Below are 19667 nucleotides of genomic sequence, written 5' to 3'. Positions count from 1 at the left end.
ATAATCTGGCCATACTTTCTATGGGGGGCTATCTCTTAGTTCCCTATTATGTTTCATGGATCTATGTGTCAGTCCCTCTACCATTATGACACAGCCTTGATTACCGTCGCTATACAAGTCTTAAATCAGGTACAGTGATTCCTCCCACTTTTCTTTAAAAAAATTTTTTAACCTATTCTAGTTCCTTTGCCTTTCCATATACATTTTAGCATAAACCTGTCTGTATATACAAAATATCATGCTGTAATTTTGATTGGAATTGTGTTTAATCCTATATATCAGTGTGAGAATAATTGATATACTCCTACATTTTCTTCCAATTCATGAACATGGTATATGTCTCCATTTATTCAGTGTCTCTCATGAGTGTTTTGTAGTTTTCAGCATACGAGTCCTGTACATGTTTTGTTAGATTTACACTTAAGTATTTCTCTCTTTTTTTTTTTGAGTGATTGTAAATGGTATTATATTTTTAATTTTGGTGTCCACATGTTCATTGACAGTATATAGAAATTCAGTTGATTTTTGTATGCTTCTTGGTATCTTGCAACCTTAACTGCACTTTCTTATATAAGGGCTTTTGTAGATTTCTTGGGATTTTATACATAAACAATCACGTCATCTGCAAATAAGAACAATTTTATTTCTCCTTTCAGAAAAGGAGATGTGAATGCCTTTAATCTTCTTTTCCTTGCTTTATTTCCCTGGTTAAGACTTCCAGGACTCTGCTGAACAAGAGCAGTGTATAACTCCTTATATTCACTTGTTCCTGACCTTAGGGGAAAGCAGTCAGTCCTTCACCGTTAAGTACGAGGTTAGCTGTAGGGTTTTTATACATGTTCTTACGAAGTGCGAAATTTCCCCCCTTATTCCTCATTTTCTGAGAATGTTTATTGTAAACTCAACAGATTTAAAGATAACTCCATGAACCTCCCCGTGAGATTCTCCTCCATGATACGGTCTCCCTTCAAGGACACAGAAAATCTGTGCAGTGTGCAAAGTGGGAGGAAAAAGAAGAAGCAGCAGCACTGTAGTTTCTTCTTTATCCTAACAAGGCATAGATTTGGGGTAGTTTTATTTCCTGTCTGGCTAAAGTAGAGACAGAGATCTCTGTTTTGAACCTGACTATGATATTAGAAAACTGTAGTAATTTTTAAAAGCACAGGCTTTGGAGATAGACAGACCTGGGTTTGAATCTCATTAGGCTACTTTGTGGCTGAGTGACTTCAACCAAATTACTTAATCACTCTGAGCTCCTTTTCCCTGTCTGTAAACCCCTTACCTCACAGGGTTATTCTGAGGATTAAGTGAGAAATGCACATAAAGAGCCTGGCATGTGGTGCTCAGTAAATGACACAATGATCATTATTATGGTCGCATAAAACAGAGACTGAGAAGAATCCTCAGAGGTGCACAGGGTTGAGATGAGGATCCACTGACATTAATAAGCCGTTTGGAAAAGGGAACCAATGAGGACAGTTATTAACTAGACAGAAATTGAGTTGCATTCATTGTATAAAAATAATTGACTGCTTACTGCTCCTCGGACTTAGCTTAAGAAATACGTCACTGGGCTTCCCTGGTGGCGCAGTGGTTGAGAGTCCGCCTGTCGATGCAGGGGACACGGGTCCGTGCCCCGGTCCGGGAAGATCCCACATGCCGTGGAGCGGCTGGGCCCGTGAGCCATGGCCGCTGAGCCTGCGCGTCCGGAGCCTGTTGCTCCACAACGGGAGAGGCCACAGCAGTGAGAGACCCGCGTACCGCAAAAAAAAAAAAAAAGAAAAGAAAATAAATACATCACTGCTGCCAGCTACAGTCACATTGATTTATGAAGGAATCAGTTGCATTTCCAGAAGCACGAGCTCATTTGGGCTCCCTGGAGGACAGCTGATACATGAATTGCCAAGCATTTTGGGGATAGACTTTTGATGGGCGCTTCTGTCTTCTCTTTTTTTTTTTTTTTAAATTTTATTTATTTATTTATTTATTTATTTATTTATTTATGGCTGTGTTGGGTCTTCGTTGCTGCAAGTGGATTTTTCTCTAGTTGCAGCAAGCGGGGGGCTACTCTTCATTGCGGTGCACGTGCTTCTCATTGCAGTGGCTTCTCTTGTTGCAGACACGGGCTCTAGGCACACGGGCTTCAGTAGTTGTGGCTCGCGGGCTCTAGAGAGCAGGCTCAGTAGTTGTGGCGCACGGGCTTAATTGCTCCGCGGCATGTGGGATCCTCCCAGACGAGGGCTTGAACCTGTATCCCCTGCATGGCAGGCGGACTCCCAACCACTGCGCCACCAGGGAAGTTCCCTTCTGTCTTCTCTTAGACAAATCATCTTCCCAAAGCTTAAATGGGAGAGGAGATTTGCTCTGAAGAGGGGTGTGGGGACATGGGTCCATTTTGAAGAATTTTGAAGAATTGAAACCTACAGACATGTCAACATTTTCCAGTTTTATAAAACAAGGTAAAAGTGGCCCCTCTGCTGACTTCATTGGGCCTTTCTGATCAGAAGAATCACCCCTGATCAGCTACGAGCCATCCCGAGGAATAATTCAGTAGTCAATTTATAGTTTATGTTATTGAGGCCACTAGAGGTCATTCCACTAAATAAAATTCAGGGATTTATATTAATAAAAAGTCATCCTTGCAATTACCCAGAGGTTACATCTAGCAAATAAAAAAGATTGTTCATTTTATTTGCCTGGATCAATCCTAAAGAACAGGCAGTCATGCTTCTAAAGATCTCTTCTCATCAGCAAGGCTGACATGTTGTTTTGACTATTGGTATCGTAGTATTTCAACATCATTTACTCTTTCCGATAATGGAAGGTAGTTACATGCTTCTTGTTTTTAAAAATTGGGAGAAAGGAAAATATAAGGAAGAAAATAACAGTCATTTGTAATCATTTGGCTCAGGGAAAAATCAATATTGATATTTGCAGGGTTTTCCCGTCCAGGCTTTTTTTCTATATCCTGTAAGGAGTTTGGTTCCCTAAAGGCAATAGGAAGCCTGTTTATAGCCAGGCTAGTGAGAACTGTTTATAGTCAACAGTGATAACTGTTGTTATCACTCATTCATTGCACAGTATTTACCCAGAGCCTCAGCACCAAGCCAAGTCTAGGGGTACAGCGACGGCAGAACTGGACCTGGTCCCTGCAATCAGGAAGCTGCCAGGAGAGAGAGAAGTAAGTCAGATGATCCCACAAAGGTGTGACTAATTCCATTCCAACATTGGGGCTGTAAAGGAAAGGAATATGGAAGACAAGGAGGACTTAACTAGACAAAAGGAGAAGGGAATGACATGTGCAAAGGCCCTGGGGTGGAAGAGCATATTGTGAGCCCAAGGGACTGAGAGAAAACCAGGGCGTCCAGAGTCAGAGTGGGAAGGAGGAGGGCTAAGTGACAAGTAGGCCTCCTTCATGTCACCGTAAGGGTTTTGATCTTTATCTGAAAAGCGATGGGAAGAAGGCTTGAAACAAGGGGCAGACCTGCCAGTGACCATCCCGGCTGCTGTGTGCAGACGAGCCATCAGGAGCTCTAGTCACAGTCTCCCCTCTCCCGTCTTACACGGCTCAAAAGCCTCAGCCTTGCCCGTTTCACAGCTAAACCTTGCGAGTTGTAATTTATGTGATTTGATGTGTCTTGTAAACTGTAATTTTTAGAGTTGGATATGGCTGTTATCTAAATGCTGCTGAGAAAGGGGCTTAAGTCTTCCAGAATGAAGAAACACCAAGCCAGTGGTTGTTGGATTTTCCATATGTTTAAGAGTGGTTGTTAAACATGAACTCCTAGACATTCTGACCCAGTGGGTTTGGGGTAAGGCCCAGGAATCTTCACATTTATATGCTCCCCAGGTTCAGGTGGGGGGAATGGAGTCCCCTGGAGTTGGTTCCAGGACCACACTTCGAGAACCCCACCATCAGTGTTCCCTCCCTCTCCCTTCTTGATCAGCAGAGCTCCTGCTTGTGTGTGTGTGTGTGTGTGTGTGTGTGTGTGTGTGTGTGTGTGTGTGTGTGTATTATTTCAATAAACTTTGTTTTGAGGAAAAGAGAAGCGAAGGTTAAACAATGAAGGGCTGACTGACCCTCTCCCCTCCCCAAGGACTCCCCCAGTCCCACCGTGGGGAGGTTCCAGGATCCCTAGAAGACTGAGCTCTAGGACAGCCCAAGTCAGCGCAGGGCTGCAGCTGGGAGGGTGGAGATGGAGGAGAAAAAGAAAGAACAGACAAGACAGGGGGATGAAATGCTGGTGTCCGCACCTCCACCCTCGGTGGTCAGTGTCCTGCCAGCCGGCTCCTTTCTCATGGGCGGAGCCACCTCTCCAGCCTGGGTCAGCCCTTCTCGCGTGGGATCGGAGGGTCGTGAAGCCAGACTGAATCCCACACACACACACACCAGATCCCATCCAGCCAGATGACTCTCGTCCCTTTTCCTGGCCCCTGCCAGTTCTGGGCTGCCTCTCAGAAAAGAACCAGAGCCTACATCATAATCTTGTTTATTATTAAACAAGGCTGCTGGGATGGTCCTATTATTTGCATCATTTCACGGACGTGCAGGTACGTCTGCTCTGTCAAAGGACACATACAGCTGTAACGCTGATGGGCATGGCCACATTGCCCACCAGGGGTTTCCGGATGTGGTGTCCTGCCAGCAGTGGACGCCTGTCTCCCACTCCCTCCCCAGCCTAGGGTGCTGACCACCCATTGGATCTTCACTGATCTACGGGGTGAAGTATGGTACCTGTGTCATTTTAATTCACATTTCTCTTATGCTAAGCGAACACCTACATTGTGAGACATAAGGTGACAGGTGGACTCTCTGTGGGGAAATCCACGGAATGGAACAGGCCTGGGAGGGTGCACTTGCTGGCTCCCCATCTGCATCCCGCTTGTCCTCCTGCCTGGGGCGTGCTCCCGTCCCCCCCCACCCCCACCTCACCCCTGGCTTCTCCCCAAGTGCTCCTCGCTCTGGGGGTTCACCTGTTTGGTCTCGCCAGTCCTCAGGGAATGTTTTGTCCCCTGTTAGGGAACTGGCGGCTGATTTCATTGGTCAGTTCCCACCACAGCAACTGATGGACCTAGTTTCTCACCGGCAGATGGAGGGCTTCCAAGAGGAAAAAGTTCAGAGGAAAGGGCTTGATCGTGATCTCATTTTTTATTGTGGTAAGATATGCATAACATAAAATTTACCATCTTAAACCACTTTTATTAAGTGTGCAGTTCAGTGGCATTAAATCTATTCACACTGTTGTGCAGCCGTCACCCCCATCCATCTCCAGAACTCTTTGAATCTTGCAGAACTGAAACTGTGCCCATGAAACAACAACTCCCCGTGCCCCCCATCCCAGCCCCCGGCAACCACCATTCTGCTTTCTGTCTCTATGACCTTGACTACTCTGGGTATTTCACAGAAGTAGAATCATAACAGTATTTGTCTATTCGTGACTGGCTTCTTTCACTGAGTATAATGTCCTTAAGGTTCATCCATGCTGTGGCATGTGTCCAAATATCCTTCCTTTTTTAAGGCTGAATAATATCCCATTGTGTGGATTCACCACATTTTGTTTATTCATTCATCTACCGATGGACACTTGGGTTGTTTCCACCTTCTGGCTGTTGCAAACAACGCTATGAACATGGGTGTATAAATATCTCTTCAAGCCCCTGCTTTCAGTTCTTTGGGATATATACCCAAAAGTAGACTTGCTGGATCATATGATAATTTTATTTTTAATTGTTTGAGGAACCGCCATGCTGTTTTCCATAGTGGCTGCACCAATTTACATTCTCACAACAGTGCACAAGGGTTCCACTTTCCCTGCATCCTCACCAACACTTGTTATTTCCCTTTTTTTTTATAGTAGCCATTCTGATGGATGTGAGATGAAAGAAAGATCATAATCTTTTGAATAGCATACGTAATACAAACAGCTACAGCATACATTTATGGACTACTTACTGTATCTCACATGGCTTTATACATCATCTATGTATGTTCTGTATATCTATTTATAGAATTATATCCTCAAAACAAATCCTGTGCAGGTGAGAACTACTATTATCATTATTATCCTCATTTGATGACATAGAAATGGGACTCAGAAAGGTTAAGGAACTGGCCCAAATCACACAGCTAGTCGGGGGACGTGGGGCTGAGTTTCAGACTGAGCTGACTCAAGTTTCTAAAAAAAGAAGCTTCACTTTTTGAGTGTAAATTTAGCTTTGGGAACATCTAATATCTAAATTGGAAATTCTCAGTTAACTGCGATAACAAGATAATTGACTAAGCTAGGGAAATTCCACCCTGTGGAATCCAGAATGGGGGTTGTCAGTGAAATGTGAGATGAATGTTCTCGTGATCCTCATTCATGCAACAGGCTGAGGTGGCGCCATCTAGTGGGGGATTTGGGTAAAGAGGAAACGTTGACCTGGTGCTTTCCCAGGAAGAGGAGCATTGGGGCTGTTAAGCGGAGGCCCAGCAAGAACCACCGCTCATCTCTCCAATCCAGCCAGAGTAAGTTCTCTGCTTATAAGGACTGGTGGGATTAGATTAGTCCCCCCTGGATAACCCAGGATAGTCTCCCTCTTTTTTTTAATTTTTTTTTTTTTTGGCTGTGTTTGGTCTTCGTTGCTGAGCACAGGCTTTCTCTAGTTGCGGCGAGCGGGGGCTACTCTTTGTTGCGGTGCACGGGCTTCTCATTGCAGTGGCTTCTCTTGTTGTGGAGCACGGGCTCTAGGCGTGCAGACTCAGTAGCTGTGGCACGTGGGCTCAGTAGTTGTGGCTTGTGGGCTCTGGAGTGCAGGCTCGGTAGTTGTGGCACACAGGCTTCGTTGCTCCGCGGCATGTCGGATCTTCCTGGACCAGGGCTCGAACCTGTGTCCTCTGCACTAGCAGGCGGATTCTTAACCACTGCGCCACCAGGGAAGTCCCCAGTGCTCTTTTAAGAGCACTGATTAGTAACCTTGATATCTGCACAGTCCCTTTTGCCACGTAATGGGGCATATTCCCAGGTTCTGGGGATCAGGACATGGGCATCTTTGGGAGACCATTCTGCCCACCACATTAATACTACCACCTGACTGGACCGTTGCTTTGGGACTGGTCTGAGAGCTTTCTGGAGAAATCAGTAGGATCAATGCCACAGGCCATGGAGAAAGATGGCTGGATGAGCTGGAAGGTGATAATACCATTACCAAGAGGGGAAGAAGCAGGATTGGTTGAGTGAGCACCTCAACATCCAGGAAGCAGCCAGGCAGTTTGGGGCCTGGAGATGAACCAGGGGTTGGAAATACACATCTGCGAATCGAGGGGGTGGTACAGTGGCCCCAGCCCATGGACAGAGTGAGGAGGAAATGGACATCTGAGGGGAGAGCAGCCCAGCGTGGAGACCTGGAAGCAGTCAGAGAGGTGAGGGAGCCAGAGAGCTGTTGCCAGGCTGAGGGGATTAATAACAGAGACAGCTTGCTTTGTGCCAGGTACTGTTCTTGGCACTTTCGAGTGTATTAACTCATTTCATCCTTAGGAGGTTAGTGTTGTTTGCCCCACTTTACACATGAGGGCGTTGAGGCACAGATAGGCTGAGTATCCTGCCTGAGGTCACAGAGGGAGGCTGGGGCACTGGGAGCCACGCTCGGGCAGTCTGATTTCAGAACCAGCCTCTCCTGAGGCCTTGCCGGTCCACAGGGCTCTCCCGGGGAGACCGGGGAGGAAGGATCCAGCTGACAGGGAAGCAGAGAAGCTTCTTCTTTCCTTCCACTCCCAGACTCGTCGTCTCACCAGCGCCTGGTCATTTCCTCATTTCTTTATTCTTTTGAAAACCCCAATTTTTTACTATTTCTGCACTACATCCCTGTCCTGAGGCAGTGGGGGGATGGGGCTGGGGGATGGGATAGCCAAGAACCAAAAGGTTAAAAGAAATAGATAAAACACACACACACACACACACACACACACACACACACACACACACGGGTTAATTTCAAAAATGTTATCCCTTGGGCTTCCCTGGTGGCGCAGTGGTTGAGAGTCCGCCTGCCGATGTAGGGGACACGGGTTTGTGCCCCGGGTCCGGGAAGATCCCACATGCCGCGGAGCAGCTGGGCCCGTGAGCCATGGCCGCTGAGCCTGCGCGTCCAGAGCCTGTGCTCCGCAACGGGAGAGGCCACGACAGTGAGAGTTCCACGTACTGCAAAAAAAAAAAAAAAAAAATGTTATCCCACTCCTTTGAACATTTCACCAAGCAGTACCTTTTGTCAATCCTACGAAGCCCAGCTTATCAAACTCATTTTTGCTGCTCAGGGGGCAACTGAAGAGAAGCAAAGAACCATGCCCCAGGCTGCACAGCTGGAAGGTAGCAGAGGTGGGACTTGAACTCAAGGCTTTCTAACTCCAGAGCCCATCCTCTTGCTCTTAATAGAGAACATTTCACATTTGCCATATGTTCTCTCCTAAGGGCTTTTGTATGTATCATTTATACGTCACCAGTAACTTATAAGACTGTCCTTTTGTTACCTTACAGATGAGGAAACTGAGGTATCACTTGCCCAAGGTCACCCTGCTAGGAAGTAGGAGAGCTGGACTTGAGCCCAGTCTAATAACCACCACATTGTCCTGCTTCCCAACCCCTGAACCATCAGGCCACGTGCCTCTCTCTGACAACTGTGTCACATGTCACAGGGAGGCCGAGAGCCCGAGGAGGCCCCCGAGGGCAATGGCAGTGGGTTGAGGACCCAGCGGGAAAGGAACGCTCTTGAAGCCATTTGACAATAAAGGACAGGAAGGGGGAAGGGGAGGCGTTTCTAGGCCGAGGGGATGGTAAGCACGTTCACAGGTTAGACGGAAGTTACACTGTCAAGATGAGGATGCTAAAGCAGAGATGGTTGAAGAGAGGGACCAGAGCAGGGTGGGGTGAAGGCAGGACCACCCGGAGGCCCTTGGCAGCTAAGAGAAGCCTTGAAGATCCCATCTGAGAGCTTCTCCATGCCTGGGAAGTCCAGGTCCTGGCGGGGGGCTGAAGGTACATTCACAGGGGTGTGGAGTGATGGACGGGAGTTTCATGAAGGGACTCCATAGGGAGTGGGCAGGGCTCAGAGAAACCACAAAGGATAGTGCAGGGCCCAGAGCTAGTATAAGTGAGGACTGTTCCCACCCCCAGAGCTGAGGGGTAAGGGGCAGGGGCATTTCCTGGGACCCGGAGACCCCGAGGGCTGGGTAGAGTCCTCTGAGAGAAGCTGTGTGGCCCCACAGAAAGGAAGCCAGGGGAGTAAGTACCCCAACCTCTCTCCTCCCTGCTCTGACCTCTAACCCCCCATTGGCCAAACCCAACCAGAAACCAGAGGCAAGGAGCCCATCAGCCCATGATGCAGCTGCACAGGTGGGCCTGCTGGGCAGAGGGCGCCGTGGAAAGGGATGGAGGAGGGTCGGGAGAAGCAGATGGAGGATGCTGGCAGGTGCGGGAGGTGAAGACCTAGGAGGCTGTTGTCAAAGTAGAATGAAAAGCCTAAGAGCAGGGACTTGCTGGCTGGGGGGCCCAAAGGGCACTGGGCAACCTCGGGACAGAAGCGTGAGGGTGGCAGGAGGGTTTGGGGGCCGGGATGGACTTGAAGGAGCTGGTGGGCTTGAGCAGGGCCCAGGCTGGGTGAGTGTAGGGCATTACCCACAGGGAGGGGAAGGGGAGCAAAGGCTATGTGACTCAAGGAGAGGACAAGAGAGAGGATAAGGAAGGCCGGGATCGGGAGGTTATGGTCTGAGACGGGGCTTCCCAGTTCCAGGTGATGCAGGGTTGAAACCTAGCTCCAAAGGGCGGTTCCAGGTACACGTCGCACCTCAGCGACAACGTCAGCAAACCTCAGGGCAACATCGTAACTAAGTCAGCTTCCCGGGGAGGCTTCCTCAAAGCACAGGAGTCATCAGAGCAGAATGGTCATTGTTGATAGATGTTTAAACGTCTCAATATTTTATGGACTCACTATATACTTTTTAAAGATATTTAAAATGCAGAAGCCTTTAAAAAATGCACTTGCTTTCTATATTAGGTCCTGCCTGTCTCCTCTCTCATTATTAAATCACTCTCTACTCTGGAAATCACAGGGTACAAATCAAAGGTGCAGGTTTTGGAATTGGACTTGGGTTCAAACCCTGACATTGCCCCGTGCCAGCATCTTGATGTTGAGTGAGTCACTTCATCTTAGCCACTTTTTAACTCGTGGTAAAATACATATACATTTTACCATCTTAACCACTTTTAAGTGTACAGATCAGTAGTTGTGAGTGATTCACATTGTTGTGCAACCAGTCTCAGAATTTTTCATCTTGCAAAACTGAAACTGTACCCATTAAACAACTCCCCGTTTCCCCCTTCCCCAGCCCCTGGCAGCCCCCGTTCTATTTTGTTTCTATGAGCTTGACTACGCTATGTACCTCACATAAGTGGAATCATACAAAATTTGCCTTTTTGTGACACTTACTTCACATAATGTCCTCACGGTTCATCCGTGTTGTATGTGTCAGAATTTCCTTCCTCCTACACTGAATAATATTCCACTGTATGGATGGACCGCATTTTGCTTATCCAGTCATCAGTCAGTGGGCACTTGGGTGGCTTCCACCTTTTGGCAATTGTGAATAATGCTACTATGAACATGAGTGTACAAATCTCCCTTTAAGTTCCTGCTTTCAATTCTTTGGGGTATATACCCGGAAGTGGACTTGCTGGATCGTATGATAAATTTATTCTAAATTTTTTGAGAAGCCGGTATACTGTTTTTCATATCAGCTGCACCATTTTACATTCTCAGCAGTGCATAAGTGTTCCCCTACTCTACATCCTTGCCAACACTTGTTATTTTCTGTTGCTGTTTGTTTGTGTTTGTTTGTTTTTGTTGTTTTGCGGTACGCGGGCCTCTCACTGTTGTGGCCTCTCCCACTGTGGAGCACAGGCTCCGGACGCGCAGGCTCAGCGGCCATGGCTCACGGGCCCAGCCGCTCCGCGGCATGTGGGATCTTCCCGGACCGGGGCACGAACCCATGTCCCCTGCATCGGCAGGCGGACTCTCAACCACTGCGCCACCAAGGAAGCCCTGTTTGTTTGGTTTTGATAGTAGCCGTCCTAATGGGTATGAGGTGGTATCTCACTGTGGTTTTGATTTGCATTTCCCTAATGACTAGTAATGTTGAGCATCTTTTTATATGCTTGTTGGACATTTGTATATCTTCTCTGGAGAAATGTCTATTCCAGTTCTTTGCCCATATTTGATCAGGTTATTTGGGGGGGGGTTTTGTTGTTGTTGTTGAGTTATAGTTCTCTATATATTCTTCATATTAACCCTTCTTCAGAGTTGTGATTTGCCACTATTTTCTCCCATTCTCTAGATGGCCTTTCACCCTGTTTATTGTGTCCTTTGATTCACAGAAGTTTTAAATTTTGATATAGTTGAATTTTTTACTTTTGCTGCCTATGCTTTTGGTATCATATCCAAAAAAGCATTGCCAAATCCAATGTCATAAAGCTTTCCTCCTGTGTTTTCCTCTAAAAGTTTTATAGTTTTAGACTACGTTTAAGTTTTTGATCCACTTTGAGTTAATGTTTGTATGTGGTGTAAGGTAAGAGTTCAACTTAATTCTTTTGCAGTCTTTCCCAGCATCATTTCTTGAAAATACTGTTCTTTCCCCATTGAATAATCTTGGCACCTTTGTCAAAAATCATTTGACCATATATGCAAAGTTTTATTTCTGTGTTCTCTATTCTATCCTATTGGTCTATGTGCCTGACCTTATGTCAGTATCACACTGTTTTGATTACTGTAGCTTTGTATGCAGTAAGTTTTGAAATCAGGAAGTGTGAGACCTCCAGCTTTGCTTTTCTTTTTCAAGATTATTTTGGCTATTTGGGGTCCACTGAGATTCCATATGAATTTTAGGATGGATTTTTCTATTTCTGCAAAAACTGCTATTGGGATTTTGATAGGAATTGCATTGAATCTGTAGATCCTGCTGCATAGTAATGACATCTTAACAATATTAAGTCTTCCAACCCATGAATACAGGGTGTCTTTCCATTTATTTGTGTCTTTAATTTCTTTCAGCAGCACTTTGTAGTTTTCAGTGTACACATCTTTTACCACCTTGGTTAAATTTATCCTAAAATATGTTATTCATTTTGATGCTATTGGAAATGAAATTATTTTCTTAACTTCCTTTTCAGATTGTTCATTGTGAGCATATAGAAACACAACTGATGTTTGTGTGTTGATTTTGTATCCTACGATTTTGCTACTGAATTTTATTTATTGGTTCTAAGAGGGTTGTGGTTTTTCATGGACTCTTTAGGATTTTGTACATGTAAGATCATGTTGTCTGTGAACAGAGATAATTTTACTTCTTCCTTTCCAATTTGGATGCCTTTATTTCTTTTTCTTGCCTAATTGCTCTGGCTAGGACTTCCAATACTTTGTTGAATAGAAGTGGCAAAAGCAGGTATCCTTATCTTATTCTTGATCTTAGAGGAAAAGCTTTCAGTCTTTCACCTTTGAGTATGATGCTACCTATGGGCTTTTTCATATTTGACCGTTATTATGTTGAGGTAATTTCCTTCTATTCCCTGTTTGTTGAGTGCTTTTATCATGAAAGAGTGTTGCATTTTGTCAAATGCTTTTTGTACATCAATCAAGATGATCATTTTTTTCCTTCTCTCTGTTAATGTGATGTATTATTACATGGATTGATTTTCATATGTTGAAACATCAAGTCTGCATTCCAAGAATAAATCCCACTTGGTCATAGTGTATGATCCTTTTAATGTGCTGTTGAATTCAGTTTCCTCATATTTTGTTGAGGATTGTGGTATCAGTGTTCATAAGAGATATTGGTCTGTAGTTTTCTTGTAGTGTCTTTGTCTGGGTTTGGTATCAAGGTAATGCTGTCCTCTCACTTCACCTTTTGAGTCTCAGCTTCTTCATCTCTAAGATGGAGATAATAATAGAACCCTGTTTAGAGCTGTCATGCAGATTAAATGAAAAAAATGCACACAAAATGCTTCAGCAGGGCCCAGTTCACAGGAAGCCCTCAAAATACGTTAGATGATGATAAGGATAATAATAATAATAATAAATAAATAACAGTTCATCTCATAGTTGGACAGCTCAGTAGGATGGAGCTTATACAGTCAGTCTGTATTAGCAGCAGGGCATCTGTCCAGTAGTAGCACTTAGCAATTTTCCAGGTAAAGGGAGCGAGTGATATTATAGGGCAGAACTAGGAAGCTGTCTCCTGGCCTAACACGTGGTAGAGGCTCACCCAATTTTGTGGAGTCATTTAAAACTTCCTGCTTGCTTTGATTTCTTAATAATGGCTTGACAGTTTTTGAGGAACTGAAAGTAGTGAAGCCTGGGAAGAGAAAAACAAAATGTAACACACAGAATTTCTCTCATTCATGGGTTATCAAATGTTCAGAGGACACAAAGATCAATGGGAATGGTGATGAAGATGATGTGGGTGACATTTTCCAAAGAACTAATGTGTTTTAATTTTTTTTAATACTTTATTTTTTTGAACAGTTTTAGGTTTACAGGAAATTGATCAGAGAATACAGAGAGTTCCCATATATCCACCCCTCCAATACACACAGTTTCCCCTATTATTAACGTCATGCATTAGTGCGGTACATTTGTTACAACTGGTGAGCCAATATTGATATGCTATTATTAACTAAGTCCATAGTTTACATTAGGGTTCACTCTTTACGTTGTACGTTCTTTCGTTTTGACAAACGTATAGTGACAAGTATCCACCATTACAGTATCATAAAAAATATTTTCACTGCCCTAAAATCCCCTGAGCCCCAGAGCCCCTGTGCCCCTGGCAAGCACAGATCTTTTACTCTCCTTATAGTTTTACTTTTTCCAGAATTTCGTACAGTTGGAATCATACAGTATGTAACCTTTTCAGACTAGGTTCTTTCACTAAGCAATATGCATTTAAGATTCCTCCATGTCTTTTTTTTATTGGATAACTCATTTATTTTTATCACTAATATTTCATTGTATGGAGGTACCACAATTTGTTTATCCATTTACCTTTTAAAGCACATCTTGGTTGCTTCCAGTTTTTGGCAATTATGAATAAAGATGCTGAAGCACGTATCCAAAATAAATGAGTCTTCATGGGTATAGAGAACAGACTGTGGTTGCCAAGGGGGAGGGGGTTGGGGGAGAGATGGAGTGGGAGGTTGAGGTTAGCAGATGTAAGCTGTTACATATAGAATGGATAAACAACAAGGTCCTACTGTAGAGCACAGGGAACTATTTTCAATAGCCTATGATAAACCATAATGGAAAAGAATATTTTAAAAAGAATGTATATATATGTATAACTGAATCACTTTGCTGTACAGCAGAAATTAACACAACATTGTAAATCAACTACACTTCAATAAAATAAATAAATAAACAAAAATAAATGAGTCTTAAAAGTCAACAATAAGAAACCAAACAACCCAACTTAAAAATGGGCAAAAGAGCTGAACAGACACCTCACCAGAGATCTACAGATGTCAAATAAGCATATGAAAAGATGTTAAACATCATATATCACTAAGGAATTTCAAATAAACATGAAATATCTCTTCATTTATTTAGACTACTTTGATTTCTTTCATCAACATTTTGTAGTTTTCTTCATATACCTCTTCATATAGCTAAGTATTTTGTTAGATTTATTCCTAAGTACTTCTTTTTTTTTTTTTTTTGGTGCTAATGTAAATGGTGTTGTGTTTTTAATTTCAAATTCCACTTGTTCATTGTTGGTATATAGGAAAGCAATTGACTGTTGTATATTAATCATGTATCCTGCAACCTGGCTATAATTGCTCACTAGTTCCAGGAGGGCTTTTTGTCAGTCCTTTGGAATTTTCTGCATAGACAATCATGCCATCTGCAAAATGGGCAAAAGACCTGAACAAACACTTCACCAAAGAAGATTTTTTTTTCCTTCCCAATCTATATATCTTTTATTCTCTTTTCTTGCCTTGTTGCATTAGCTAGGACATACAGTACAATGTTGAAAATGAGTGGTGAAAGGCGACATCTTCACCTTATTCCTGATATTAATTGGAAAGCTTCTAGTTTCTCACCATTAAATATGATGTTAGCTTTGGGGTTTTTATAGATGTATTTATCAGGTGAGGAAGTTCCCCTCCATCCCTAATTTGCCAAGAGTTGTTGTGGTGGTTTGTTGGTTTGTTAGTTTATCATGGATGGGTGTTTAATTTTGTCAAATGCTCTTTTTGCATCTACTGATATGATGCGATTTCTCTTCTCTACACTGTTGATGTGATGGATTACATTAATTGATTTCTAAATGTTGAACCAGCCTTGCATACCTAGAATAAATCCCACTTGACTGTGGTGTATAACTCTTTTTATACATTACTGGATTCAATTTGCTAATATTTTGTTGAGGATTTTGCATCTATGTTCATGAGAGTTATTGGCCTGTAATTTTCCTGTTTTGTAATATCTTTATCTGGTTTTACTATTAGAATAAGTTTGGCCTCACAGAATGAGCTGGGAAGTGTTCTCTCTTCTTCTATTTTCTGGAAGAGATTATAGAGAACTGGTATCATTCTTTCCTTAATGTTTGATAGAATTTACCAGTGAACCCATCCAGGCCTGGTGATTTCCACGTTGGAAGGTTATTCATTATTGATTCAAATTCTTTACTAGATATGAGTCTATTCAGAGTATTTATTTCTCCTTGCATGAGTTTCAGTAGATTGTGTCTTTCAAGGAAATAGTCCACTTCATTAAGTTATAAAATCTGTGGGCATAGAATTATTCATAATATTCCTTTATTATCCCTTCAGTGTCCATGAGATCAGTAGTGATGCCATCGCTTTCATTACTGATTTTAGTAATTTGTATCTTCTCTCTTTTTTTCTTGGTTATCCTGCTAGAGGTTTGTCAATTTTATTGATCTTTACAAAAAAAAAATGCTCTTTATTTTGCTGATTTTCTCTGTTGTTTTCCTGCTTTTTATCTCATTCATTGCTTCTTTTCTTCTGCTGTGGTAGGTTTATATTGCTCCTCTTTCTCTAGTTTCATAAGGTGGAAGCTTAGATCTTCTTTTCAAATGTGTGCCTTCAATGCCATAAATTTCCCTCCAAGCACTGCTTTCACTGCATCTTGCAAATTTTCACAGGTTGTATTTTCATTTTCATTTAGCTCAAGATAAATTTTTATTTCCCAGGAGACTTCCTCCTTGGCCCATCTGTTATTTAGAAGTGTGTTGTTTAATCTCCAAATATTTGGGGATTTTCCAGCTGTCTTTCTGGTATTGGTTTCTAGCCTAATTCCGTTGTGGTCTGAAAACGTACTTTACATAATTTCTACTCTTTTAAATTTGTTGAGGTATATTTCGTGGCCTGGAAAGTGGTCTGCTTGGTGAACGTTCCATGTGAGCTTGAGAAGGATGTGTGTTGTTGTGGGATGAAGTTGCGTGGTTGCCAGTTAGATCCAGATGACGATAGTGCTATTCAGTTCAACTTCATTCTTACTAATTTTCTGCCTGGTGGATCTGCCCATTACTGACAGAGGGCTGTTGAGGTCTCCAGCTACCATGATGGATTCATCTGCTCCTCCTTGCAGTTCTATCGGTTTTTGCCTCCCATACTTTGATGCTCTATTGTTGGGCACATACAATGAAGGATTGTTATGTCTGCTTGGAGAATCGACCCCTTTATCACTATGTATCGCCTCTCTTTATCCCTGATAACTTTCCTTCCTCTGAAGTTGGCTCTGCCTGAAATTAATATAGCTACTCCCACTTTCTTCTTGTGTTTCAGTATTTTAAGTGCCAGAGTGTTTGGTAGGAACTTGAAAGGCACAGTCATTTGAATCAGGCAAACCTGGGAACAAGCCAAGCGAGTCAAACTGGCTGACTGTGGGCACACTTAATCATTCTATGCCTCAGTTTCCTCATCTAAAAAATGAGTGACTATCGGACCTACTGTACAGCACAGGGAACTATATTCAATGTCTTGTAGTAACCTGTAATGGAAAAGAATCTGAAAAAGAATAGATATTATATATACGTATAACTGGATCACTTTGCTGTACACCTGAAACTAACACAACATTGTAAATCAACTATACTTCAATAAAAAATTAAAATTTTTTTAAATGAGGAAGTCTCCCTTTGAATTATTGTGAAGATGAAATGGGATAATGCAGTAAAGCACTTAGCAAATTTCCTGGCATTTGTGTAATTGCACATAATGTGTAATTAATATATTCTACTAATATATGCAGTTATATTATTATCTATTCATATAATATAAGCTATTATATTATTAATATAAGCTATTGGTTATAATTATATTGTGGGACGTTAGTATAGATTTCTAAGTCCAAGTGCACTCTATGAAAGTTGGATGAGGCACTCTGAGAAGAGTAACTTAGAAAATAATTGCAAAGTCTCAGGCTGGGGTGGATGGCTCATAGGCAGTGTCCTGAGAAGACAGAAGACTTCACACGTGCCCTGCAGCCCATAGTACAGGGCACCGGGGCCAGGGGGAATGTGATATTTCCTCCCTGGTGCCGAGTTTTGCTCATTCTTCTTACTAAAGTGGTTACACAAGAGGTTTCTGACTCCACTGACAATTCACTGTCTGGGGTCTCCCTCTTTTGGGGGAAATGTGGTCACACTAGGGCCCCTATTGAAAAATAGATCATCTTTGGTTAGATAAATTCTGATAAGCTTTTAAGAAGCAACAGTAATAATTAATCACATGGGAAAAACCTTCATTGTACACCAAGGCTTTTAAATGTAGTTATAAAACTATGTTTTGTGGTGTGAGCTCAATTGTGTTTAAACTTTTTAAAAAGATTGTAAGCATAGAAAAAAGACTGGAAGGATGTGAACCATCGTGTTCACAGTGCCTGCCTCTGGGGGACGGGAGTCTAAGTGATTTTAATGTCTTTGTGTTTTTCTCTAGTTCTCATTTTCTGCATTATTACAAAAAAAATGTTATTTTAAAAATGAATAGAACAAACAAAAGAAAACAACAGTTATTACAAAACCTCCCCTTAACTTTAACACTTGCAGTAAATGGACAGTTGTCACTTGCCAACTGACCCTTCTGGTTTGTGTTGGGCCATTTCTGCTGTCTTGCCATTCAGGACAACCAAAAGGATACTTGCATGGGATCAGAGAACTACAAAGTGGCCAATTCCCCCCGAGTTCCCTCTTACCTCTGTGTTGCCTGACGCCCTACCCCAAAACTGGGCATCTATCCTGGGTCTGCTGTCAGGGTCTGGTGACCCTCCACTCACTAGCTGTGTGGCCTTAGGCAAGTCACTTCACCTCTCGGACCCTCAGCATCCTCCTCTTAAAATGAGGATTGCAGTGACCATCCAGCCAGATGAAGTGGTTAGCACATTGGGGCACCCAGTGTCAGTGGCACTAGTAAACATTAGGGCCCCCCTTGTTATTCCTGTTTTCCTGGCTCTGACTGTCCCCCTTCTCCATTTCAGTCTGCAGACATCGACAACCATCACGCGCTCATTGAATATAATGAGGCCGAGAGCAGCTTTGTTCTCCAGGACTTCAATTCCCGCAACGGCACATTCGTCAACGGGTGCCACATTCAGAACGTGGCTGTGAAGCTCTTACCCGGAGACATCCTGAGGTTTGGGTCCGGAGGGCTGACCTATGAACTGGTCATCGAAAACCCAGCCTCGGTGAGTCCAGGCCCCTGCGGGGTGGGGGTGGGGTGCAGAGGCGCCGTGTTGTGTCACCTTCCGTGCAGCCTAGGGCTCAGATACGGCCACGGGTGGAGTTCGTCTGGAGCGCGTCACTCTGCTTTCGCGATTCCGCGAAGTTCAGACCCATCGCGTGGGTGCCGGGGGAGAGCGAGTCCTCGCGCCCTCTTCTGGGCATTTCGTGGAATTACATGCAAGAGTTGCCTAGCGACCAGCCCGGAGCGAGAGCATTTTCCTGAAAAGTGAAGCTTGGCGAGGGGAGGTGGAAAGCAGGTGTGTGCTTTTGAAGATGCAGAGGTGGATGCTTCCTTTTTAGGCAGATCAGTGCTCTGCAACTTCCTAGCTTTGCGACCTCGACCAGGGTACTCTGCATGCCTGGGTCTGGGTCTTCTCAGCGGTGCAGGGCGTTGAGAGAGTATCTATGTGTAAAAAGTCAAAGTCTCCGGCGGGAGTAGACGCTCAAGGCCTGACAGCTGTTATCACACCGGATCAGAAAGGTTCCCGGGATCAGGACCTAAAGTATGGCCCCAGGTTAAGCGGCACGTAACCCAAAACTCGCCCAGCAAAGCTCAGTCACAAGAAGTGTCTGGTTCAGTAGGGAGGAAGGATGGGCGCTGGTTAGCAACACAGTCCTGGGTCAGAACCCCAGCTCTGCCACTGGCCTACTCGGTGTGCTCTTGCACAAACCATTGGACCCTTCGGAACCTCGGTTTCCTCATCTACAAAATGGGGCCAACGACAGCAATGACCTTGCAGGCTTATCTCGAGGGCTAAATGAGATGGTTATAATTGTAAAACTCCCAGAATAATGCCCATTCGTGGTGAGCACGCAATTAATACCTGTCATGTGTGTCCCAGAGAGACGGTGTGTTAACCTCACTCGCCAGCACCAAGAACGCTGCATGGACTGAGACCTC

At 43.8% G+C, this 19667-nt stretch overlaps 1 protein-coding gene across 1 annotated transcript in view; it reads left to right on the top strand.

Annotated features, from left to right (window-relative positions):
- The window catches only part of LOC132515211 (transmembrane protein 51), a 202555-nt gene that overhangs the window by 72695 nt on the left and 110193 nt on the right, over positions 1-19667 (top strand). Inside the window, exon 3 of the mRNA XM_060141381.1 lies at positions 18523-18729. Coding sequence (XP_059997364.1) covers positions 18523-18729 — 207 coding nt within the window. The remainder of the gene's footprint in view (positions 1-18522; positions 18730-19667) is intronic.

The sequence above is a fragment of the Lagenorhynchus albirostris genome, chromosome 2 (genome assembly GCF_949774975.1).
Source record: "Lagenorhynchus albirostris chromosome 2, mLagAlb1.1, whole genome shotgun sequence".
In the NCBI taxonomy this organism is placed as follows: domain Eukaryota; kingdom Metazoa; phylum Chordata; class Mammalia; order Artiodactyla; family Delphinidae; genus Lagenorhynchus; species Lagenorhynchus albirostris.
The sequence above is the reverse complement of the archived record's forward strand: the minus strand, read 5'-3'. Positions and strand labels throughout refer to the sequence as shown.